The 27,705-nt window shown below is 36.1% G+C and overlaps 1 protein-coding gene across 40 annotated transcripts in view; it reads left to right on the top strand.

Moving 5' to 3' along the window:
- The window catches only part of LOC129397991 (protein eyes shut homolog), a 565,331-nt gene that overhangs the window by 442,562 nt on the left and 95,064 nt on the right, over positions 1-27,705 (top strand). For all 40 annotated transcript variants that reach the window (XM_063605343.1, XM_063605344.1, XM_063605345.1 and 37 more), the window contains one exon: positions 12,736-12,850. In XM_063605343.1, coding sequence (XP_063461413.1) covers positions 12,736-12,850 — 115 coding nt within the window. The remainder of the gene's footprint in view (positions 1-12,735; positions 12,851-27,705) is intronic.

Genomic DNA, 27,705 nt, shown 5'->3' with positions numbered 1-27,705 from the left:
TAAATAAATAAATAAAAGAGGTTAGCTTAGAAAAAAATAAAAAATACAACAGGAAACTCAATGAAATTACCTCACATTGAACCCAGATAGGAACAAGAGAAGGTTTTCGAATGAGACTTGGTACACTCATATTTGAGGGAGTTAATGGATTAGAACATGAGATTTAAAAGGACTCCGTGAGTTAAGATGATAAAAATACAGACAATTATTAGAGAAGCTAATAAACTGGCAACTAAGGAAACTTCAAAGTAGTTTATATTTAGATAGTAGTAGAAATGGGTTGGGATATAGGGCACAAGCAGAAGAGTTAGCTTAGATAGGATGGCAGATGTTAAATGAATTGTCATAGAAGGAAAAATAGAATAGGTTGCTTTGAATGTGTGGTTGTTGAATCATTTGGAAAGTGTCTTCTGATGGCTCTGTTACTCAAGTGAAATAAGCAGCAATGTCTAATGAAATAGTAATCCAAGTGAGTATGAGGAAAATAGAGTATTACTGATATGCTACAGCATCTCCTTGAAGTTAGTGAACATGAATTTAAAGTAAGTTCAGCCTGCAATAATATGTGTCAATCTCAAACCAAGTGTAATTTACTCATATGCCCATCAGAAATAGCTAGGGTGTTGAATTAAAGTAGGGTTGAGCTTTATCAGGCTATGACAATGGAGGGGAAAGAGTGATTTAAGGGTGTATGCAATTAGTGATTATAGAAGTAAAAGGTGTAATCTAATTCACACAAGGAGGCAATAGAGAATATGATGGGGATGACAGACACTGAAGGTTGGTAGGGTCAATGGATCGTGGGATGGAATAAACGTTGGGGGAGAAAAGGACTACAAGGAGTAAATTAGAAAGAGAAATGAGGCCGTGCATAAAATATAAAATACTTAACATTAAGATTATGTAAGTTAACATTGAGAAGATGACATAGTTATATATTATGGTAGTATAGAGCATACTAGAGTAGGAGTAGGTTGTAGAGTTAGAGGGAAGATTCAGATCTTTGAGTTGAGACAGTATGCTCCTAGGAGATGCTAATGTTGCAAATAAATAAACTTTGCAGATATTGAAATAATGAAGGCACTTAGGTGTTCTCCATGCCTTGGCTATTGTGATAAAGAGGATGTGATGTGTTTGCATGTGTATGTATGTAATATTACACAGCCACATAAAGAAGGAAATTTTGTCATCTGCGACAGCATGGATGAATGTTGATGGCATTATGCTTAGTGAAATGAATCAGCCAGATAAAGACAAACACTGTATCATCTAACTAATATGTAAAATTTTTAAAAGTCAAAGTCATAGAAACAGAATACTGGTTTTCAGGCAATTGGGACTGAGAGAAATGCGGGGGTGTTCAAAGGGTTATAATATTGTATATTTCAGTAGAGTTAGAAGGGAGAACTTGAAATGTTTCCAAGACATAGAAATGGTAAATACTTGAAGTGATGGATGCCCTAAATCTGACTTGATTATCACACATTCTCAGCATGAAACAAAACATCACGTGTATCTCATAAATATGTACAAACAGTAGTTATCAATAAAAAAATAAAGGCAAAAAAGATGAATAACTTCTGGGGAATTAATGTTCAAGGTAATGACTATAGCTAAAAATGATGCATTGCATTCTTGAAATTTGCTAAGAGAATAGATCTTACCTGCTATCCCCCACACATACAAATGATAACTGTGCAAGGTGACAGATATGTTAACTCAGGATAATCGTTTCACAATATATAATATACCAAGTCATTATCACACTTTACACTTTAAATTTGTACAACTTTGTCAATTATGCTTCGATAAAGTTGGAAAAAAATAGCAAAGTAAGGTTGAGATTGCTGGGCTCAGTGGCTCAAGCCTATAATCCCAGCACTTTGGGAGGCTGAGGCGGGAGGATCACCTGAGGTTGGGAGTTCAAGACCAGCTTGACCAACATGGAGAAACCCCGTCTCTACTAAAAATACAAAATTAGCTGGGTATGGTGGTGCATGCCTTTAATCCTAGCTACTTGGGAGGCTGAGGCAGAAGAATCAATAGAATCTGGGAGGCAGAGGTTGCAGTGAGCTAAGATCGCGCCATTGCACTCCAGCCTGGGCCTCAAGAGCGAAACTCTGTCTCAAAACAGACAGACAAACAAATAAAGTAAGGTTGGGATTACATTAGAGAAAGATATAACATGTCAGAGGTTAAATGTTAAAGAATTAGAGGGGATGCTCAGGAAGGTTGACTATGACTATGACAAGGAGAAGATATGGGTAGCATGGTTTGATGGCATCATCTTGAAATAAGTAAAGCTTTTAAGGAAGAGGACGGGACATGAGGAAAAGATGAAGACAACTATATAACATGTAGACATTGAGCTGTGAGAGAAGAGGGAGAAAGAATAACCACCACTTGAGAGTTTACAGTCAAAGGAAAGAGATTCCTAAGAAGAATATGAAAGAAGTGTACAGAGCTGCTTGGGGGAAAAGAACCACACAGTGAGGGATGACTTGGAAACCACTGGCTTCCTGGGATATCTGAGGTAATGGTAATAAGGGATTAATTTTAATGGCCTCAAAGGTAGATCATGGTGGGTTGATTGTGAGAGTTGGCATAAAGTTAATAGTGCTGGGTTCTGTCAGAAGCTCACAGAGCTGGATAGACATTTGGAAATTTCTCCAAAGGCAGTGCTACAGCTACAAGACTCTGTGCTGCACTTCACTTACACAGGTGGCAGTGTCCACGGCGCTACAGGACACAGCTCCAGTGATGCTTCCTAGGGTCTCTGATCACCTCTTGGATGGAGGTTCATGGGTAGAGAAGGGAAACTCATTGTGACCTGACATGTAGATTTCTGAATTCTCCACCATACTTCCCACTTTTGTAGAGTGGAAAGTGTTTATTCACCAAAATCACTTAATGGCTTTGAAGATTATCATGAACTACATTATTAGTATTGCCATTTTGCATACACACACACACACGTGCGCACGCGCACACACACACACACTAATTTTTACTGAATGCAATGACTCCAATATTCTCAACATATCAGGAGGATCAAATTTTTCTATTTAGAGTAAAATGAGGAAATGAGCCAGGAAATAAAGTTTCATTAAACCAGCTGGTGTCTTCCTCATAAAAATTTTTCAAGTCTGAAAATCAACTATTTAACCAAATTAATCGGGAGAAAACTTTGTAAAATATGCCACTGACTAAATATTAGAGAAATATGAATACTATGTTTTTAAAAATCAGAAATGTTGTGATATAGAGAATTTTGCTTTCTAAGCCTTTTATTTTCTCCTCCAAAATTCTGAGATATTTCAACAATAATGATATTCTCTTTTATATTCTCAGCTTATTGTGTTTTTTTTTCTGTTTTCTACTCACTGGATTTAGATTATTATAATTTACACTACTTAAATTTCGATTTGATGTATTAACATAACTTCCCCCACCCCCATCCCCAAGTCAGTTTCAGCATTTATTTTATTTGGCTTGTGATAAATCTCACCATGTCAGTCATGGGTAAAGTTAAGGTTTTCAGTTTATGTCACAAATATAACTAAGGTTTTCAGTTTATGTCACAAATATAACTAACTAAGTATGCACTGTGACTATGAAATAAGACACTGCATTTGCAGAAATGCATAGGTTGACATATTTCAACATATAATAAAATTATATTTTCTTATTAATTTTGAAAAATGATTTTAAAAATAGCAATCACATATTTGCATGAGGAATGTATTAATTAATGGAATGCTTCCACTTGGTCACTCAATAATTTTCAACAGGAAAGCTTAATCTTTTGGAGTTAATTATCTCAAAAGCTGGGCTGCTACATTTTTCTTTGCTTGAAATCAATAGTCACATTTATAAGGCTATTTTTTTTATTATACTTTAAGTTTTAGGGTACATGTGCACAATGTGCAGGTTAGTTACATATGTATACATGTGCCATGCTGGTGCGCTGCACCCACTAACTCATCATCTAGCATTAGGTATATCTCCCAATGCTATCCCTCCCCCCTCCCCCCACCCCACAACAGTCCCCAGAGTGTGATGTTCCCCTTCCTGTGTCCATGTGTTCTCATTGTTCAATTCCCACCTATGAGTGAGAAGATACCGTGTTTGGTTTTTTGTTCTTGTGATGATTTCCAATTTCATCCATGTCTCTACACAGGACATGAACTCATCATTTTTTATGGCTGCATAGTATTCCATGGTGTATATGTGACACGTTTTCTTAATCCAGTCTATCATTGTTGGACATTTGGGTTGGTTCCAAGTCTTTGCTATTGTGAATAATGCCGCAATAAACATATGTGTGCATGTGTCTTTATAGCAGCATGATTTATATTCCTTTGGGTATATACCCAGTAATGGGATGGCTGGGTCAAATGGTATTTCTAGTTCTAGATCCCTGAGGAATTGCCACACTGACTTCCACAATGGTTGAACTAGTTTACAGTCCCACCAACAGTGTAAAAGTGTTCCTATTTCTCCACATCCTCTCCACCACCTGTTGTTTCCTGACTTTTTAATGATTGCCATTCTAACTGGTGTGAGATGGTATCTCATTGTGGTTTTGATTTGCATTTCTCTGATGGCTAGTGATGGTGAGCATTTTTTCATGTGTCTTTTGCCTGCATAAATGTCTTCTTTTGAGAAGTCTCTGTTCATATCCTTTGCCCACTTTTTGATGGGGTTGTTTGTTGTTTTCTTGTAAATTTGTTTGAGTTCATTGTAGATTCTGGATATTATCCCTTTGTCAGATGAGCAGATTGCGAAAATTTTCTCCCATTTTGTCGGTTGCCTGTTCACTCTGATGGTAGTTTCTTTGGCTGTGCAGAAGCTCTTTAGCTTAATTAGATCCCATTTGTCAATTTTGGCTTTTGTTGCCATTGCTTTTGGTGTTTTAGACATGAAGTCCTTGCCCATGCCTATGTCCTGAATGGTAATGCCTAGGTTTTCTTCTAGGGTTTTATGGTTTTAGGTCTAACGTTTAAGTCTTTAATCCATCTTGAATTGATTTTTGTATAAGGTGTAAGGAAGGGATCCAGTTTCAGCTTTCTACATATGGCTAGCCAGTTTCCCCAGCACCATTTATTAAATAGGGAATCCTTTCCCCATTGCTTGTTTTTCTCAGGTTTGTCAAAGATCAGATAGTTGTAGATATGTGGCGTTATTTCTGAGGGCTCTGTTCTGTTCCATTGATCTATATCTCTGTTTTGGTACCAGTACCATGCTGTTTTGGTTACTATAGCCTTGTAGTATAGTTTGAAGTCAGGTAGCATGATGCCTCCAGCTTTGTTCTTTTGGCTTAGGATTGACTTGGTGATGCGGGCTCTTTTTTGGTTCCATATGAACTTTAAAGTAGTTTTTTCCAATTCTGTGAAGAAAGTCATTGGTAGCTTGATGGGTATGGCATTGAATCTGTAAATTACCTTGGGCAGTATGGCCATTTTCACAATATTGATTCTTCCTACCCATGAGCATGGAATATTCTTCCATTTTTTTGTATCCTCTTTTATTTCCTTGAGCAGTGGTTTGTAGTTCTCCTTGAAGAGGTCCTTCACATCCCTTGTAAGTTGGATTCCTAGGTATTTTATTCTCTTTGAAGCAATTGTGAATGGGAGTTCACTCATGATTTGGCTCTCTGTTTGTCTGTTGTTGGTGTATAAGAATGCTTGTGATTTTTGTACATTGATTTTGTATCCTGAGACTTTGCTGAAGTTGCTTATCAGCTTAAGGAGATTTTGGGCTGAGACAGTGGGGTTTTCTTGAATCAATCATTCTGAAATTTAACATAGGGAAAAGTTTTTTAAAGTCTAAACATAGTTTTTAACTTCAGTTTCTGGTCATAAACTATATAACTATTAAAAATATCTAGGACATTGTTGCCATTTTCTCATCAAGAGTAGCTTTTGCTACTATTAGTACAACTTTACATTCTGCAATATTGTTATAGGGGACAGGAGGTATCCTGTAATCTGGCCCCCTAAATGCCCCATTTAAGAACATATGTTCTCATCAGTATAAACTTTCTTCCTTCCTTCAATGTATTAATTTCCATATAAAAAATAGTAAGTTAGTACAGACATGTGCAGATAAAATTTGAATCAACATCATGAAATCTTTAAGTCTTCCTGGCATACCTGATTAAAGGAATCTTAGCCCCATAATGCTTTGCACAACCTCCAATATTTCTTAATATCCAGTATTCTTCCACTGTGCCCTCTGTATCTCATTTTGTCCGCAGAATATTTTCCAAGTATCCACAATGTATTTTCTTTTTCTTTATTTTTTTATTTTTTAGAGACGGGGTCTCATGTTTTCACCCAGGCTGGCATGTAGTGTTGTGAACCAAGCTCATGTCAGTCTCAACCTCCTGGGCTCAAGCAATCCTCTCACCTCAGCCTCCCAAGTAACCGAGTAGCTGGGGCTATTCACCTGGCTAATTTTTTGAAAAAAAGAAATTGTGGATATGGGGTCTTACTATGTTGCCCAGGCTGGTCTGGAACTCTTGGAGTCAAGCAATCCTCCTGCCTCAGCCTCCGAAAGTGCTGGGATTACAGATATAAGCCACCACACCCAGCCCACAATATTTTTTCTACACTTTCTTTCTTTTTCTCACTGAAACCTGAGGACAGTTTTTCTTGTAGCCTTCTGAGTTGGTCACTATTCATTCTTCTACAGTTGTGTACCACAGACAGTGAAGTGTATAGACAGTGTTGCCCTTGTTGCCATATTCAGGCCATTTTTTCCCTTCTCCTTCTGAAAACCCTAGCCAGCAGCTGTATCTTCTCTCTCTCTCTGACTCTCTCTCCCCCTCCCCCTCTCCCTCGCTCCTTTTCTAGTAGCTTTTCTCTCAGTTTCTGCTTATCCTTTACTAAATGTTTTAGCATCTAGCTTGCTGACCTTTTCTTTATCACCACTGTGGTCATATTTTTTGATAACTTTGGTATCCCTCTTGGAAATCCACTCACTCTGGTTGTTTAAATTTTTTGATAATTATTTTGCTAATTTCCCCCTCTCCTTCACCTCAGTCCATCTCCCATGGTCTTATCCTATAAGTTATCATGCCTTTAATTGCACACCCTGAAATACCTTTAATTTAAATTCTTTCACTCTCTGATCCCCACTTCCTGTATTTCAAGTTCACTCACTCATGTACTGTAATGACAAAATTTCATAAATTTTTAAAAAAGCAACAGGACCTCCAATTATATGACTACATTTGACATTCCTGTGTCTAGTATCCCCTGCAGGTCCCCATTTTCTTTTAAAAAACATACTTACACATCCACTTTCAAATTCCTTGATTCTCTTTTTCTATGTTCCATTGACCTGAAAACATCAAACCTGTTTAATTCTCATCCTACCATTAAACTCTTGTCCATTTTATATATATCTAATATAGCAGCTCAAACTTAATGTATTCCAAATTCATAATTGATTACTGAGCCCTGGACAAAGCTTCTTTTCTGCCAGTATTCATTTACATTACTCTTTTATTTCTTCTTTTCTCTCTTTTGACACGTCTTGTCCATCAACAAATCCTTTAAACTCTCCCATAACTACGTATCATGGATATGAACACTTTTATCATTAGGAATGTTAACACCCTTGTTCAAGCCAAATTCTCAGCTGGAACATTTCAATAGCTTCCCTCTTGACCTCATTGTTTTGAACCTTCATTCAGGTACATGTCAAATAGTGAATGGAAGTCTCATCAAAAAAGCTAATATTTTGGCGGAGATTTGAATGATGTGAGGGAATGTGCAGCTGTCTAAGGAAGAGTGTTCATGGCAGAGGGAGTACCTATTGCAAAATCCTTGGCCTATTCAGACCCTATCCATGCATGAGTCCAGACTAACTGCTCTGGAGAAAGCAAGGGAAGTAGCAGCAATGAAGTTAGAAGAGAAACCAGAATCTGGGGCAGCTTTAGATCATGAATGCCTTTGTAACGTCCTTCATTTTCACTCTAAGTACAATGGCAAGTATTGCAGTGTTGCTGGCAAATGAGTTACTTTATTTGGTTTATATTTTTGAATTGTTGTGTGACTGTTGTTTTGAAAGGAAACTGTACAGACACAAGGGCACATGCAAAGAGACCTGTTAATAAGCTATTATAGTAATTACAGTATAGCAAACTGGGTAGGACAGTGACTTAGATTAGAATTGGAGAGAGGGCATAATAAGAAGGGGTTGGATTGTGGATGTATATTTAAGATGGAGTCAATACAATGTTTCTTTAGAGCGGATTGAATGAGAAAGAAAAAGAACAAATATATTGGCTCCATAGTTTTTGACCTGAGCAACTAGAAAACAGATTGTGATTATTTTAGATGCTGAAAGTTACAGGTAAAGTAACTGTAAAATAGTTTGCTTGTTTATCATTTTTTATCCACAAAAAAAGAATATATATGTTTTAAAATCATGTTATTCCTCTGCCAATGCCATTCAGGGGGTTCCCGTACATTAATAAAACCTAAAGGATTTAAAATGCTTACAAGGTGAGCCATATTTTCCTCCTGCCTATCTCTCTGCCACCATCTCCTACTAAGTCACCACTTTGGTCTTTGAGATGTTTCCTGAATATCTCAAGGACCTCTTGCTTCAATCCTCGGTATTTGCCGTTCCCTTTTCTGAAGTGCACATTTCCCAGAAAGCACAGTAGCAATTTGTACACTTCCTTCAGCCATTCACTCAAATATTATCTCCTCAAAGATGTCTTTCCTGTTGATCCTGACACAGCCTGGAAATACCTAATCTCAATTTCTCCCTCCACTTTTATCGGATTTAATTTATTAATTATATAGCACCTCTCCCTATCTGTCATTATACTCATGTATTTATAATTTTCTCTCCCTTCCCCATAAACGAATGTATAATAAGGCAGAGGAGTTGCTGTTTTAATAGGTTTAATACTAGCTTTCTATATTCTAGGATAGAGGTATAGCATGTTAATTTTACTTATCAAATATGGATGGTTTTGTCTAAGATTCTTATTTTCATCTTTAAATAACTTTTACATCTGAATTATTTGCTTTCCGAAATCCAGGCAGTGACCTTGTTGCTCAGTTTATGCTTAAAAGATAAATTCGTCATATGAAGTAGTCCATAGGTCTGGACATTTGTCTATGCCCACACAAGTCACAGTATGTAAGCATGCAATAGTATTGCAAAGATTCTATTATAAGAATAAATCTTAATTTACTTCGAAGGGTTTTTTGCCCAAGTAGCGGAACAGGTTCAATGACAGCATTGAAACTGATACAAGGAACTTTCCATCAGAATCCCCATGTCTGCATGATGAAACCAAAGAGACAAATGTGAACTACAATGCTTTAAGACAAAAATTACAACTTAAACATTATAAAAATTACAAATATAACTGTTCATTTCCTGGAAAAAAATGTATCAAAAGTTGATTCCAAGTTTTCAAACAAGTGATGAGAGTATTTCAAGTTACCACAGGCAGAGAAAACTATCTGAAGTTAGTTTATAACTATCTCCTTTCCATTTGCTAGAATAGTATAGAGTTTGAAAAAGCTATTTCAGCAGCTAGAAAACTTTAAGCAGAAGTATACTTCCAATTTGAAGTTAACTCTTTAAAAAATATTTTTTCTAATTTTTTGCTTTATGAAATTATTATTTTAATACAGTAATAATTTTTACTAACTGTTAGTAAAATATTGAACATTTTATTTTTAATTGTATTAAATTTATGGGCTTTTCTTAATATTTTGAAAAAATACATTTTGAAACCTATTTAAAATGTAGTAAATATTGTTTCACTGATTTTTACCTTAATTGATAAATTAACTTTAAAAATAAATAGCAGTTATAAATACTAGTAGTTCTGTATTACATAAAACATTTACCAAAATGCTGGTGATGGAATTTTGTTCTGATATTGCTGTCCCTACTCTATTAATGCTGTGTTCCCAACAGTGCCTGACACTTCTCATTAAAATCAGTAGTGTGCATTCCATAGGTCACTGGACAAGTTTGGAATGTTATGTCCAAGAAATAGAGTAAAGCTAATTAACTAATGAATATTGGCTTTATTGGCAAAAGGAAACCTAATAGTAGAAAGATATTTAAATCAGTGGTAAGAAATCATTTTAGGAAGGAAAAAGTAAAAGAGGATAAGAGTATTGTTTTTGTCTCCTCTTTTCCACTATTATATTTTATTTTCATTATTTTTTTCCTTCCCTTTCATGTATCTTCACAGATCCTCGCTGCTTTCCTATGTATCATTTCCCATTTTACCACTAAAATGACACCTTAAATATTTCCATCACAATCATGAGGTTACCCTTACCCTAAAGTCTCAAAATAGTTTTATATAAAAACAAACTATAAATTGGATGTTTTAGAAACATGGTGATCTGAAAGGTCTTTCCTTTCTCTCCCCCTGTATTTAAAACAATTGGCCTCTGACTAAAATGGCTGCTGGACACCTAGAGTAGCTCAAATTAGTTAGCAATAAGTCTCTCTGAGCATTTCAACAGAAGTTAATGCACTTTTGTAAACACATTTATTAAAAAGGTCCATGTTGTTTCAGAGTTTGCTTTTGTTTACTTTGCTTTTGTTTTCTCTGTTTTACATTCTTAAATGTCAAGGCTACTATTGAAACTTCTTTTTCCTTGACAGCAGGCTGAGTTGATAGGATGACATTTTTCTTATGAGTAAGACTTGGAAGTGCCTCTTAGATTTCAAGCCATCACTGGGAGTGGGGGATTGGAGATGATTGCCTGAAACTCAGTAGGAAAGTTTTCCCTTTTTGAAAAAAAAAAAAAAAAAAAAAACTTTTAAGTTCAGGGATACAAGTGCAGGTTTCTTACATAGGTAAACTTGGGTCATGGGGATTTGTTGTACAGATTATTTTATCATCCAGGTATTAAGCCTAGTACACATTAGTCCTCCGCCTTTGGGTCAAACCTCTCTGAGCCACACATTGCAGATAGTATTTGGGGGGTCTCTTACCTAGTGTGTACTGAGAGTAGAAAATCTTTGGCCTTTTTTTTTTTTTTGGATCAATAAAACTTGCTCTGTTTAGAAACACTTTCTCAGAGTTGCTGCTGCCCAGTGTTCATCCAACACCATTTGGATCTGATTCTTCTTAGTGGCTAAATATTGGTTCTTCAATTCATAGACCTGATCCTGTTCTTTGGAAACTGCAACACAAAGTAAGCCCAAATGTCACATGTGTCTTTAACTGCTCTTGGTCAATTCAGTCCATTCCAACTCAAAAGGAAAATTGAAACTCATCAACTTTTAGGATGTGCTAAAGCTCTTCTCTTCTTCTCTATGCTATTACATGCTCATCCTCAATAGGAAGCGATGCTACCTCTCATTAAGTTGGTATTTGGAGTGATTTCTGGATATCTAGCCAGCCCCTCAGAATGAGAGACGTAAAGTAAATATATCTTACTATCTGTGGAGTGGTAGAGTAAAATACATAAAGGTCTTCATCTATGGAATAGCAGAGTATAATAATGCACTTAAAGTTAGGACAAACTTAATTTTATTAACCACTCTAAAATTTGTAAGTAATATGGCCAAAGCAACTAATGTAATTTCTATGGGTATGTTTCCTCATTTATAAAAGTGATAAATAATAATATATTTCACAACTTACAAGAATTGAATGAGAACTTAAGAAAATTGTGTAAAGGTAATTAGCCTAGTGGCTGGCATATGATGGGTGCTGAAAAAAAGTGGATGATTATTTCTGATATGAATGGAGAAATAATTTAATTCTGTAAGATGAAAATGCAAAGCTGTATGCCTCAAACTATAGGAAAGGTAAATTACTACAGCATTTTATTGATGCTATTTCAGTGAAATTGTGCCAACACGGCCTTTGATCCCTTTTATGAAATTATTTTGTGTTCTTATAACAGATTTAAAATAATAAATGTATAGTTAAATTCACTTCATTAATAAATCAGCTTCTACCAACTTAAAGTCATGAGAAGTCATATTTTTGGTCTTAAAATATTTGGTGTTTACATTAGAAAAAACATTCTTTCATTTGGGGTCCCATTTATTTTATAATAGAAGGTTTACTAAATATTAAGTGCCTAAAAATTAAGGCACAGGACTGTTTCCTACAAATTAATTAGAAGTGAGGGCAGTAGAAGCCAGAACACCAGTGTGTGTTCTTTAGCAACTTATAGATTGCAGTTAATGAAATACAGTAGACTGGAATATAGATTGTTTGAAAAACAATTTTAAAAATGACAACTAACAAACAGAAGTCCTATAAGTAGCCCAACTATAACTAGACCATTATCATCCACTGGCAGTCTATCCTGTCTCAAATTCATGTAGTCATCATTAACTCCTGCTAGCACATCATCAGTATATACTGGCTCTACTAAACATTAAAAAAATCACATTTGTCATGTTTTTTCTTCATATTCCACTAGTTTTCCAAAACATATACTGTATTGTTAAGTATCAGTTTAGGCCAAAGTTTATTTTATTCTTAAATTCCCAAAAGAGATCATTAAGAGCATACATTGAAAATTTAGTTTACTGTAATTCTTTCCAAATACATAAATAGGAGCTTTTTGGCTAAGATCACAGGTATGTATAAAAAAATGATTAATAGTACCATATAATTTAAACAAAGCCTTATTCCTTTTGGAATAATGTTAATAGGCTTTTCTGAAAACATTTAAATTATAATTTTTCTAATTTACACTGATGTATTTACAGCTGTATATCAGGATTTACTGAAAAAAACTGTGAGAAAGCAATTGACCACTGTAGACTGCTGAGCATCAACTGTCTGAATGAAGAATGGTGTTTCAATATAATTGGAAGATTCAAAGTAAGTAATTTAATACATGGCAACATAATTTAGCCCTTCAAAATACAATAGACTCAGTTAGTCTATATTTCAAATGCTCTTATTAATCTTAGCCAGAGAAATATATCCTTATATTTATATTTAAATGTGAGTTATGTAAAGCTTAGCAATAGGGGTTTTAATTTATAAGAATTATGTTGGGAGGGAATTAATAAATGTTCTAGGAGGTGTTTTTATTATAAAGTAAGTATAAAGCTAATTGAGGCCTGGTGATATACTTCTTAGTATATAAAACCCCAGTTACTAATACTTTAAGCTCTTTAACTAGATGAGAAATAAAATCAGTCTAGTGGTTGATTGTTAGGGTCCATAAAATATGCTTTTTTAGTGAATAGTTTTGGAAATTACTTTACAAATACAATATATCTGTACTACACATGGTAAGGGATATTCCACAACCTAGCAATGTTACTTGTAGGTGTGTGTATTAGAGAAATTATCAGGTATTTACTGAGAGACCTACACAGGAATTTTCACTTCAAATCTGAAACTAAACCTGGTAAATAAGAGAACGGACAATTTCGTCATGGTGTAGTCTTACAATGGAATTATAAAAACTAGTTAAAATGAATAGACAATAGCTATATGTATTAATACTTACAAATATCAAAATATTGAATTTTAAAATTTTATAAACTTGAGGATTACACACACCAGCTTTATTTGAAAGGCAAACTATAGGGAGGTAGATGGGAGAATGAAATCAGGGAGAGTACAAAGGGAACTTCCAATGTTTCCCCAAAGCTTTTTTTTTTCAAAAAATAATTTTTTTGAGAAATAAGGCAAGAAAAATAAATACAACATGAAGATAGAATAAATAAAATGGTATGGTTTTGATAAGCATTCCTCATTACTATTCATTGGAACGCTATAAAAATTAAAAAGTAGAACTAACAAGTTAAATATGGCAAAATCCCAGGATTCATTATAACTTTTTAGAAACCAATAGTGCTTCTGTAATATGGCAACAACTAATTAAGACATGACACTAAAAATTAATACTATAAAAGTGAAATAAAGTATGATTATAATTGTATCAAAACACTTCAGAAAACATTTAACAAAATGTGGCTAATATCTCTATGCTGAAAACTAAAAAAAAGATTAGAGGGAAATGGAATATGCCCTATAAATAAAGTTATAAAATATTTATGAATTAGAAAAATTAATATTTTATGATGTCCTTTCTTCTTACTGATATTAACAAATGTTTTGTAGAAATGGGTAAGCTGATTATAAAACTGATATGAAACATCAAAGGACTTCAATAGCTAAGCAATCAAAAATAACAGCAAATCTGAAGGATTTTACCAACCTGATTTCAGGAGTTACTTTCAAGCTAGAGTATCAAGGCAATGTGGTACTAGCATGTGATGCTTAATACTGAGGGTCAACTTGATTGGATTCAAGGATGTCAAGTATTGACCCTGGGTGTGTCTGTGAGGGTGTTGTCAAAGGAGATTAACATTTGAGTTGGTGGGCTGGGGAAGGGAGACCCACCCTTAGTCTAGGTGGGCACCATCTAATCATCTGCCATCACAGCCAAAATGTAAAGCAGGCAGAAAAACATAAATGGGCTAGACAGGCTTAGCCTCCCAGCCTACATCTTTCTTCTGTGCTGGATACTTCCTGCTGTCGAACATTGGACTCCAAGTTCTTTGCTTTGGGACTCAGACTGGCTTCCTTGCTCCTCAGCTTGCAGACAGCCTACTGTGGGACCCTGTGATAGTATGAGTTAATACTCCTTAATAAACTCCCCTTTTCGTATAAATCTATCCTATTAGTTCTGTCCCTCTAGAGAACCCTGACTAATACATAGCATAAGGATGAACTAGAAGATCACACACACACACACACACACACACACACACACACACACACACACATACAGAGGAAAGGAGACTTCAAAGATAGATCCACAGGGAAATTTCTGTTGAATTCTGTCAAAAACACCAAGGTAATTTAACTAACAAAGGAACATCTTATCAAAACACACGTGGAAAAAAAGTGAGTCCATATCCCCTACGTCAAACCACACAATAATTAATTTGACATGAAGCATAAACCTGAGAGTTAAAGAGAAATTTATAAAACTTCTTGAGAATAAAATGGAGCAAAAAAAAAAAAAAAAAAAAAACACCAAAGGATGAGGTTCTTCATGACCATGTATTAGACTAAACTTTGTTAGATAGGGCACAAATTAATTGGTTTATTGAACTTAATTAAATTTAAAAACTTCTGTGCATCAAAATAATTTTTAAAAAGACAACAATAACCAGTGATTACCCACCTAAATTTACATTAGAAATAAACATAATCATAATAGAGGTATGTACTGTTCACATGAGATAATATGAAATAAAATGTCTTTATTGAAACAAAATGATGGAAAAAATTGAGAGAAATACTAACCAGAAACCAGTTGATGCCTACCTTACTTTTATGTAAAACAGACCTTAAAACTTAAAATCAGAAATCATAAAATTCTGATTTTTAAAATTCTTAAAATTAAGAAATTAATAAATCCTCTTTCACGGTGGGGTGTATTTGTTTCTTCATGAAAAACTATGTGTGAGTTATATTGTTAATTTTTAAAGGGAAAGAACAAATAAAATTAGAAAATATATTGTATAGATAATCTTTAGATATAAATGAAAATAAAGGTAAATACACATTTTAAATGTTCAAACTGTCTCAAATTTTTAAATTTAATTTTATTTTGCTTTAAGTTCTGGGATAGATGTACTGAATGTAAACGTTCGTTACATTGGTATACATGTAGTATGGTGGTTTGCTGCACCTATCAACCCGTCATATAGGTTTTAAGCCCCACATGCATTAGGTATTTGTCCTAATACACTCCCTCTCCTTCCCGCCACTCTGCCTAACAGGCCTTGGTGTGTGATATTTCCCTCCCTATCTCCATGTGTTCACACTGTTCAGCTCCCACTTATGAGTGAGAACATGTGGTGTTTGCTTTTCTGTTCCTATGTTGCTTTGCTGAGGATGATGGTTTCCAGCTTCATCCACATCTCTGCAAAGGACATGAACTCATTCTTTTTTATACTGCATAATATTCCATGGTGTATATGTGCCACAGTTTCTTTATCCAGCCTATCATTGATGGGCATTTGGGTTGGTCCCAAGTCTTTGCTGTTGTAAATAGTGCTGCAATAAACATACGTGTGCATGCGTCTTTATAGTAGAATGATTTATAATCATTTGGGTATATACTCAGTAATGGGATTGCTGGGTCAAATGGTATTTCTAGTTCTATATCCTTGAGGAATCACCACACTGTCTTCCACAATGGTTGAACTAATTTACACTCCCACCAAAAGTGTAAATGCGTTCCTATTTCTCCGCATCCTCAATGGCATCTATTATTTCCACGTTTTAATGATCATCATTCTAACTGGCATGAGATGGTATCTCGTTGTGGTTTGGATTTGCATTTCTCTAATGACCAGTGATGATGAGCTTTTTTTAATATGTTTGCTGGCTGCATAAATGACTTCTTTTGATGGGTGTCTGTTGATAAACTTTGCCCATTTTTTGGTGAGGTTGTTTTTTTCTTGTAAATTTGTTTAACTTCCTTGTAGATTCTAGATATTAGCCCTTTGTCAGATGGATAGTTTGCAAAATTTTTCTCCCATTCTGTAGGTTGCCTGTTCACTCTGAGGACAGTTTCTTTTGCTGAGCAGAAGCTCTTCATTTTGATTAGATCCCATTTGTCAATTTTGGCTTTTGTTGCAATTGCTTTTGGTGTTTTAGTCATGAAGTACTTGCCCATGCCTATGTCCTGAATGGTATTGCCTAGGTTTTCTTCTAGGGTTTTTATGGTTTTAAATTTTACATTTAAGTCTTTAATCCACCTTTAGTTAATTTTTGTATAAGGTGTAAGGAAGAGGTCCAGTTTCAGTTTTCCGCATATGGCTAGCCAGTTTTCCCAAAACCATTTATTAAATAGGGAATTCTTTCCCCATTGCTTGTTTTTGTCATGTTTGTCAAAGCTCAGATGCTTGTAGATGTGTGGTGTTACTTCTGAAACCTTTGTTGTGTTCCATTGGTCTATATATATATTTTGGTACCAGTACCATGCTGTTTTGGTTACTGTGTAGCCTTGAAGTATAGTTTGAAGTTAGGTAGCATGATGCCTCCAGCTTTGTTCTTTTTGCTTAGGACTGTCTTGGAAATATGGCCTTTTTTTCGTTGCATATGAAATTTAAAGTATTTTTTTCTAGTTCTGTGAAGAAAGTCGATGGAAGATTGATGGGAATAGCATTGAATCTATAAATTTCTTCGGGCAGTATGGCCATTTTCACAATATTGATTCTTCCTGTCCATGAGCATGGAATGATTTTTTCCATTTGTTTGTGTCATCTCTTATTTCCTTGAGCAGTGGTTTGTAGTTCTCCTTGAAGAGGTCCTTCACATCTCTTGTAAGTTGTATTCCTAGGTATTTTATTCTCTTTGTAGCAATTCTCAATGGGAGTTCACTCATAATTTGCCTCTCTGCTTGTCTGTTAGTGGTGTATAGGAATGCTTGTGATTTTTGCACATTGATATTGTATCCTGAGACTTTGCTGAAGTTGCATATCAGCTTAAGGAGTTGTTGGGCTGAGACGATGGGGTTTTCTAAATATACAATCATGTATTCTGCAAACAGACACAATTTGACTTTCTCTCTTCCTATTTGAATACCCTTTATTTCTTTCTCTTGCTTGATTGCTCTAGCCAGAACTTCCAACATTATGTTGAACAGGAGTGGTGAGAGAGGGCATCCTTGTCTTGTGTCGGTTTTCAAAGGGAATGCTTTCAGCTTTTGCCCATTCAGTATGATATTGGCTATGGGTTCGTCATAAGTAGCCCTTATTATTTTGATATATGTTCCACCAACACCTAGTTTATTGAGAGTTTTTAGCATGAAGCGGTGTTGAATTTTGTCGAAGGCCTTTTCTGCATCTATTGAGATAATCATGTGGTTTTTGTCATTGGTTCTGTTTATGTGATGGATTATGTTTATTGATTTGCATATGTTGAACTATCTTTGCATCCCAGGGATAAAGCCAAATTGGTCGTGGTGGATAAGCTTTTTGATGTACTGCTGGATTCCATTTGCCAGTATTTTATTGAGGATTTTCACATCGAAGTTCATCAGTGATATTGGCCTGAAATTTTATTTTCTCATTGTGTCTCTTCCAGGTTTTGGAATCAGGATGATGCTGGACTCATAAAATGAGTTAGGGAGGAGTCCCTCTCTTTTTTTTCTGTTTTATTTTATTTATTTATTTTTTTCTTGTTTATCTTTTTTATTATTGTACATTAAGTTCTGGGGTACATGTGCAGAATGTGCAGGTTTGTTACATAGGTATACATGTGACATGGTGTTTTGCTGCACCCATCAAACTGTCATCTACATTATATATTTCTCCTAATGTTATCCCTCCACTAGTCCCCCACCCCCTGACAGGCCCCGGTGTGTGATGTTCCCCTCCCTGTCTCCATGTGTTCTCATTGTTCATCTCCCACTTATGAGTGAGAACATGTGGTGTTCGGTATTATGTTCCTGTGTTAGTTTGCTGAGAATGATGGTTTCCATCTTCATCCATGTCCCTGCAAAGAACATTAACTCATCCTTTTTTATGAATGCATAGTATTCCATGGTGTATATTTGCCACATTTTCTTTATCCAGTCTATCATTGATGGGCATTTGGGTTGGTTCCAAGTCTTTGCTATTGTGAACAGTGCCACAATAAACTTTTGTGTGCATGTGTCTTTATAGTAGAATGAATTATAATCCTTTGGATATATACCCAGTAATGGGATTGCTGGGTCAAATGGTATTTCTAATTCCAGATCCTTGAGGAATTGCCACACTGTCTTCTACAATGATTGAACTAATTTACACTCCCACCAACAGTGTAAAAGCGTTCCTATTTCTCCACATCCTCTCCAGCATCTGTTGATTCCTGACATTTAATGATCGTCATTATAACTGCCATGAGATGGTATCTCATTGTGGTTTTGATTTGCATTTCTCTAATGACCAGTGATGATTAGCTTTTTTTCATATGTTTGTTGACTGCATAAATGTCTTCTTTTGGAGAAGTGCCTGTTCATATCCTTCACCCACTTTTTGATGAGGTTGATTGTTTTTGTCTTGTAAATTTGTTTAAGTTCTTTGTAGATTCTGGATATTAGCCCTTTGTCAGATGGATAGATTGCAGAATTTTTCTCCCATTCTGCAGGTTGCCTGTTCACTCTGATGATAGTTTCCTTTGCTGTGCAGAAGCTCTTTAGTTTAATTAGATTGCATTTGTCTATCTATTGTTTAGAATAGTTTCAGAAGGAATGGTCCCAGCTCCTCTTTGTACCTCTGATAGAATTCAGCTGTGAATTCATCTGGTCCTTGGCTTTTTTTGGTTGGTAGGGTATTAATTAATGCCTCAATTTCAGAACTTTTTATTGGTCTATTCACGATTTGACTTCTTCGTGGTTTAGTTACGGATTTTCTTCCTCCTGGGAGGATGTATGTGTCCAGGAATTTATCCATTTCTTCTAGATTTTCTAGTTTTTGTTTTGTTTTGTTTTGTTTTGTTTTTGCATAGAGGTGTTTATAGTATTCTCTGTTGGTAGTTTTTATTTCTGTGGGATCGGTGTTGATATCCCCTTTATCATTTTTTATTGTGTCTATTTGATTTCTCTCTCTTTTCTCCTTTTTTAGTCTGGCTAGTGGTCTATCTATTTTTTTAATCTTTTCAAAAGAACAGCTCCTTGATTCAATGATTTTTTGAAGGGTTTTTCGTGCCTCTATCTCCTTCGGTTCTGCTCTGATCTTAGTTATTTCTTGTCTTCTGCTAGCTTTTGAATTTGTTTGCTCTTGCTTCTCTATTTCTTTTAATTGTGATGTTAGGGTGTCAATTTTAGATCTTTCCTGCTTTCTGATGTGGGCATTTGGTGCTATAACTTTCCCTGTAAATACTGCTTTAGCTCTGTCCCAGAGATTCTGGTACGTTGTCTGTTTTCATTGGTTTCAAAGAACTTTGTTATTTCTGCCTTATTTTTGTTACTTACCCAAGAGTCATTGAGGAGCAAGTTGTTCAGTTTCCACAAAATTGTGTGGTTTTGAGTAACTTTCTTAATCCTGAGTTCTAATTTGATTAAACTGTGGTCTAAGAGGCTGTTTTTTTACATTTGCATCCATTCTTTTGCATTTGTTGAGGAGTGTTTTACTTCCAATTATGTGGTTGATTTTAGAGTAAGTGCTATGTGATGCTGATAAAAATGTATATTCTGTTGATTTGATGTGGACAGTTCTGTAGATATCTATTAGGGCTGCTTGGTCCAGAGGTGAGTTCAAGTCCTGAATATCCTCGTTAATTTTCTGTCTCATTGATCTGTCGAATATTGACAGTGGAGTGTTAAAAAGTCTCCCACTATTACTGTGAGGGAGTCTACGTCTCTTTGTAGGCCTCTAAGAATTTATTTTTATGAATCTGGGCACTTTTGTATTGAGTGCATATATATTTAGGATAATTAGCTCTTCTTGTTGCATTGATCCCTTTACCATTATGTAATGCCCTTCTTTGTCTTTTTTGACATTTCTTGGTTTAACGTCTGTTTTATCAGAGACTAGGACTGCAACCCCTGCTTTTTTTGCTTTCCATTTGTTGGTAAATAGTCCTCCATCCCTTTATTTTGAGCCTATACGTGTCTTTGCGTATGAGATGGGTCTTCTGAATACAGCACACCAGTGGGTCTTGACTCTATCCAACTTGCCATTCTGTGTCTTTGAATTGGGGCATTTAGCCCATTTACATTTAATGTTAATATTGGTATGTGTGAATTTGATCCTGTCATTATGATGCTAGCTGGTCATTTTGCACATTAGTTGATGCAGTTTCTTCTTAGTTTCATTGTTCTTTATATTTTGGTATGTTTTTGCAGTGGCTGGTATCAGTTTTTCCTTTCTATATTTAGTACTTCCTTCAGGAGTCCTTGTAAGGCAAGCCTGGTGGTCACAAAATCCTTCAACGTTTGCTTGTCTGTAAAGGATTTTATTTCTCCTTCACTTATGAAACTTAGTTTGGCTGGATATGAAATTCTGGTTTGCAAAATCTTTTCTTTAAGAATGTTGACTATTGGGCACCACTCTTTTCTGGCTTGTAGGGTTTGTGCAGAGAGACCCACTGTTAATCTGATGGGCTACCCTTTGTAGGTAACCTGAACTTTCTCTCTGGCTGCCCTTAACATTTTTTCCTTTGTTTCAACCTTGGAGAATCTGAGAATTGTTTGTCTTGGGGTTGTTCTTCTCAAGGAGTATCTTAGTGGCATTCTCTGTATTTCTGGATTTGAATGCTGGCCTGTCTTGCTAGGTTGGGGAAGTTCTCCTGGATAATATTCTGAAGTGTTTTCCAACTTGCTTCCATTCTCCCCATGACTTTAAGGGACCCCAGTCAATCATATCTTTGGTCTTCCCATATGGTCCCATATTTCTTTGAGGCTTTGTTCGTTCTTTTTCATTCTTTTTGTTGTAATCTTGTCTTCATGCTTTATTTCATTAAGTTGATCTTCAATCTCTGATATCCTTTCTTCTGCTTGAGCAACTCAGCTATTGATACTTGTGTATGCTTCACAAAGTTCTCATGCTGTGTTTTTCAGCTCCATCCGGTCATTTATGTTCTTCTCTAAACTGGTTATTCTAGTTAGCAATTCCTGTAACCTTTTGTCAAGGTTCTTAGCTTCCTTGCGTTGCTTCCTTTAGCTCAGAGGAGTTTGTTATTACCCACTTTCTGAAGCCTGCTTCTGTCAGTTCATCAAACTCATTCTCTGTCCAGTTTTGTGCCCTTGCTGGAGAGGAGTTGTGATCATTTGGAGGAGAAGAAGCATTCTGGTTTTTGGAATTTTCAGCATTTTTTTGCTGGTTTTTCCTCATCTCCATGGATTTATCTACCTTTGACCTTTGAGGCTGATGACCTTTTGATGGGGTTTCTGTGTGTGGGGGTCCTTTTTATTGACTTTGATGTTATTGCTTGCTGTTTGTTGGTTTTTCTTCTGATGGTCAGGCCCCTCTTCTGCAGGTCTGCTGCAGTTTGCTGGAGGTCCACTGCAGACCCTGTTTGCTTGGGTATCACCAGCAGAGGCTGAAGAACAGAAAAGATTGCTGCCTGTTCCCTCCTCTGGAAGCTTCGTCCCAGAGGGGCACCCACCAGATGCCAGCCAGAGCTCTCCCATACGAGGTGTCTGTCGACCTCTGTTGGGAGGTCTCTCACAGTCAGGAGGCACAGGGGTCAGGGAACCCACTTGAGGAGGCGGTCTATCCCTTAGCAGAGCTGGAGCGCTGTGCTGGGAGATCCACTGCTCTTTTCAGAGCTGACAGGCAGGAATGCTTAAGTCCACTGAAGCTGCGCCCACAGCCGCCCCTTCCCCCAGGTTCTCTGTCCTAGGGAGGTGGGAGTTTTATTTATAATCCCCTGACTGGGGCAGCTGCCTTTCTTTCCGAGATGCCCTACCCAGTGAAGAGGAATCTAGCAAGACAGTCTGGCTATAGCAGCTTTGCTGTGCTGTGATGCGTTCCGCCCAGTCTTTAGAAGGGTCACGGGAAAGTCTCCTACTCAAGCCTCAGTAAAGGCGGATACCCCATCCCCACCAAGTTTGATGATCCCAGGTCGACTTCAGACTGCTGTGATGGCAGTGAGAATTTCAAGCCAATGGTTCTTAGCTTGCTGGGCTTAAGGGAGTGGGACCCGCTGAGCCAGACCACTTTGCTCCCTGGCTTCAGCCCGCTTTCCAGGGGAGTAAATGGTTCTCTCTCACTGGAGTTCCAGGTATCAGTGGGGTACGAAAAAAAAAAAAAAACTCCGCAGGTAGCTCAGTGTCTGCCCCAACAGCCTCCCAGTTTTGTGCTTGAAACCCAGGGCCCGGGGAATGTAGACACACGAGGGAATCTCCTGGTCTGCGGATTGCAAAAACCATGGGAAAAGTGTAGTATCTGGGCCAGATAGCCCAGTCCCTCATGGCACAAACCCTCATGGCTTCCCTTAGCTAGGGTAGGGAGGTCCCTGACCCCTTATGTAAACTCCCACTTCCTAGGTGAGGCAATGCCCCACCCTGCTTCTGCTCACCCTTGGTGGGCCGCACTCACTGCCTAAGCAGTCTCAATGAGATGAACAGGGTACCTCAGTTGGAAATACAGAAATCAGAAATCACCTGCCTTCTGTGTTAGTCTTGCTGAGAGCTGCAGAGTGGAGCTGTTCCTATTCAGCCATCTTACTACAGTTGGTAATCCAAACTGTCAAAAAATTAATGAAATATTATTTAAGGCACTATGAAGATATCATTTGATATTTTCATATCACAGAACATAAAAGCATACGCAGTTTATATTTCTGTATCACAAAGGAAAATTGAGAGAGTATGTTCACATGTATCCAGGGAAAATATGACTTGTAATAAGTCCACTGAATGGCAATTTAGCAGTATGTGCCTGAAATTTTTCAACCGGTAATAATTCAGTATCTAGAAATATCTAAAGTAAATTTAAAAGATTATATAAAACATGCATATAAAATGTTCATTATAATATTATTTATTGTAAAGGAAAATTAATCAAATTAAACAACAAGAATATTAAAAATTATAGTGTATCCATATAATAAAAGATGAATCCATTTGGCCTTGTTTTTGAAGGTTATTAATCACATTGAAAATGCTCAAGTTAAAATGTTTTGTGAAAAGCATCTGTATCATTCTATTATTTGGTTTTAGATATTTGTATGTATTTATCCACTTGTAAAAAAATAATTTTTATGTATTTTCTGAGGTGCTGAAAATGTTAGAAGTCATTCCAGGACTGCTCCCTCAGAAATTGATTTTACCTCCCAGAGTGGTATAGACACTAGAAAATATTATATATCAGGAGCAGAGGCTTTCCCAAGCAGCAGAAAGCATAAGGGAGGGGAGCCATTTAGATGGCAAAAGGTGATGTGGTATTTGATGTCATCCATCCCCATTCTCATTTAGCATTTAACATGAAATTTTCTTAGCATATTTGATTTGGTTTGATGGAAACATTAAAATTTCCAGAGCCTGTGACCTACCTGGCCCAGGGATAAATTGAAACAGACAGGGACACCGAAGCAAGGATCCAAAGAGAAACATGGGGAAGAATGGATTTGGAATTCACAGAGTGGCTCTGTTAGTATGAGGATTTAACTTAAGACCAAGTTTAATCAGAGTTTTGATGGCCAGTTGGGCCAGGATGAAATTTGTATTTGTGCAGATGTGTATTAAATAAGCTATAAGAAAATAAACCAACAAATTTAATAGTGGTTTACTCTTGTTAATGGGATTAGACTAAAATTAAAAAGAGAACAAAAATGTTTCTTTTTTAATATGCATTTAATGAAATTTTATGAAGAATAAAGCATTCTTCAGAGTAACATTAAGATTAGGAAGCTGATATTAATAAAATAGGCTGGAAAATATGAGGAGATAAAAAAACCCTGTAGGTCAGAACCTTATTAATTCTAAGTCATGCTCTTCATTATGAGTTAAATTTCTCTATTTTCAATTCATTTTCTTTATAATTGAAGTGGCGTAAGGATGGCGAACTTCCTCATTGAAATTGTGATGAGGAATATCTAATCAAGCACATTCACAATGTCAATTGCATTCTCAATATTAATAATATAAATGGCCTCAATGATAAAACAATTGTTGCTTTACAATTGAGGGTGTTAGGTTTCTAATCACCATCACATATGTATAAACTATTGAAGAGATTAAGAGCTCATGGCAAAAAAAATCCTATAGTTATTTTCATGTTTATATAAATAAATGGCATCCAATACATTTAAAAATGTTTGATATTATGCATATTATAATTGTAAAATACAGGTACTATGCAATTAAATACTATTTATTATGCCTTACCGCAATGATTCAGGCATTCTTTTCCTTAGAGTTTCAGTAATTTACTGACACATTTATTTTCATTTATTTTATTTTAATACATATAGTTAGAAATGCACTTTCTGGTTTGTGTCTATTCAAATATTGTATAACTTCCTAATGTTATGACTTAAAGTTATCGAGTGTTGTTTGTTATATCAAAGAAAATAGCATCAGAGCTTTATACAAAGCTCCTTTGATTCTCTTCTTTTGCAACTGGCTCAGAAGTGTATATATAAGAATTCGGTTTATGTTTTATCTTTTTTTTTTAAATCTCCTATAAGGCGTCATTAGAGAACAAAGAAAAAAACACAAAATTTAAAACTAATCTACTTTAACTTCACCATCTGCTTTATTTCTGTCTTCTATTTCTATCCTCCAGTTAAATCATTTTTGCTTTTTTTTTTTTTACAATTATCCTCAACAAGAGTGACTTATGTAAACTCACGCTGGAAGAAGTAAAGCTCGAATTAGAATTCCATATGAGTACAATTTGCATTCGGGTAGGATTAAAAGTTTTAAATTTTAGTTGCAACAATTGAAAATCTAAAGAAAATCTCTCTCTGTCTCTGTCTTTCTCTCTCATTCTGTCTGTCCCTCTCTCCTTGTCCCCACTTCCCCCATTACACACACACACACACACACACACACACACAGAGAGAGAGAGAGAGAGAGAGAGAGAGAGAGAGGAATTTGAAGGCTCACATAATTAAACTTTGCAGAGAGGAAAGCAGGTAAGCTTTTAACCAGAGGCTCAATATTATCATACTTCTCCTGGTTTGCTCTACAATAACATCGATATCATCCTGGAAGTTCCCATAAGAACTCAGGCATATTCCTGCTTGAGGCCTTTTTTGTGAGCATTTACACCCAAATTTTCACCCACATTTATTATTCATCAGTTTCTTCATTCTGTGCAGGTATTTTCTCAAATGTTACATCCTCGGTTTGTCCTTCTGTAGAAACCCAATCTAAAATGTTATATACAGTCCTCCCTAGGTATCCGTGGAGTGTTGGTACTAGGGACCTCCACCCACTTGGATACTTCATGGATGCTCCAGTGTCTTATATAAAAGGACATAGTGTTTTCATATAACCAGTCTACATCCTCCCGTATACTTTACATTATCTATAGATTACTTGTAATACCTAACACAAAGTAAATGCTATGTTGTTATACTGTATTTTGAAAGGAATAATGACAAGAAAAAGGAGTCTGTGTGTTTCATACAGAGGCCACCATCATTTGTCTTAAAAAATATTTTCAGCCACAGTTGGTTGAATCCATGGATGCAGAACTCATGGAGAAGGAGAGCCAGCCACACTCCCATACTCTCATCCAGCCCATATGTGTCATCTCCACTTTCTGTGGTTTTTTTTTTTCTTGACAATTATTGCCATCTGGCTTCCCAGTTTACAACATAGTTCTTCAAACATTATTTTTATTGACTAGAAGACTAGATTAGGCTGAAATGTAATCTCTATGAAGAAAGATATATTTGTTTCTTTGTATGGTACTAACTTTCTTCCAGGGAAGGCAGAAAAATTGCCCTAAAGGCAAATTATGCCAAATGTAGTTGGTGGAACCCTATTTGGAGGGACTCCCTTATAGGAAGTGCGCAGACTATAGAAACTGACCAGGAGAACTCTTTCTTAGTAATGAGATAGTCAGAGCTAATTTGACCAAGCCTGGAAAGCCAGATTACATTTTATAGCAATACATAGAACATGGGAAAAGATGCATTTGTTGAAAGGTGGGAAAAATTAAGTGATGCATAAAAAACATTTGCATTATGGTTTTATGTAAAAAAATATAAAAGTTGGTCAAAGAAAGAAGCGTTACAGCCAGGCCTGTAATCCAAACTAACAAGGAGACTGAGATAGAAGGATGGCTTGAGGCCAGGAGTTCGAGACCAGCCTGGAATACATCATGAGATGCAATTTCTATTTTTTTTTTTTAATTAGTGTGATCTGGTGGCACGCATCCATAGTCCTGGCTACTTGGGAAGCTGGAGTAGGATAATCACTTTGAGCCCAGGAATTAAGACTGCAGTGAGCTATGGTTGTGCTGCTGCACTTCATCCTGGGGTAATAGAGTAAGATCCTGTTTCAAAAAAAAAAAAAAAGAAAGAGAGAGAAAGAAAGAAAGAAATAGGAAAGAAAGAAAGAAGAAAGAAAGAAAGAGAAAGAAAGAAAGAAAGAAAGAAATGGAGGGAGGGAAAGAAAGAAAGAAAGAAAGAAGAGGCATTGGGTAAGCTAAGTATGTTATGACACTCAAAATATTAGTATTCAAATATACACAAAATTGCAAAATCTGAAATTCATGCTATGCTGATCTACTAAAGCCTGAATTAAACAGGAATACTGTGACCATCTATCACCTTACCAATTACATTTTAATCTGTGAAAGATACCTTCTGATTGTACCCCAAACCAAATAAACACACCAATATATTCATTATTTATCAGTCTTCGGAGACAGTTTCTTCACACTTAGGGACTGGGTTGTCAGTGCCATAATTTGTGCTGAGAGTCGCAGACATCTTTGAAAAGGAATAGTTAGAGTCAGAATCAGGAAGATCCCTGAAGGAACCAAGTGTGATTTTGCCCCTTAGGTAATATGTGGCAATGTCTAAAGACATTTTTAGTTGTCACAAGTAGAGATCAGGGCTGCTACTGGCGTTTGGCTATAGAAGCCAAGTTGCTGCTAAGGATCCTACAGTGCACAGGAGAGTTTCCTACAATAAAGCAATATTGAGTCCAAAATGCCAATATCGTTGTGGTTGAAAAATTCTTCCTTAGAGGAAGTTTAGGTTGCAGAAAATGGAAAATAGTAAGAAAAAAGGAAAGATCAAATGCA

Source organism: Pan paniscus, chromosome 5, assembly GCF_029289425.2.
Source record: "Pan paniscus chromosome 5, NHGRI_mPanPan1-v2.0_pri, whole genome shotgun sequence".
In the NCBI taxonomy this organism is placed as follows: Eukaryota; Metazoa; Chordata; class Mammalia; order Primates; family Hominidae; genus Pan; species Pan paniscus.
This window is presented reverse-complemented; position numbering and strand designations above follow the sequence as displayed.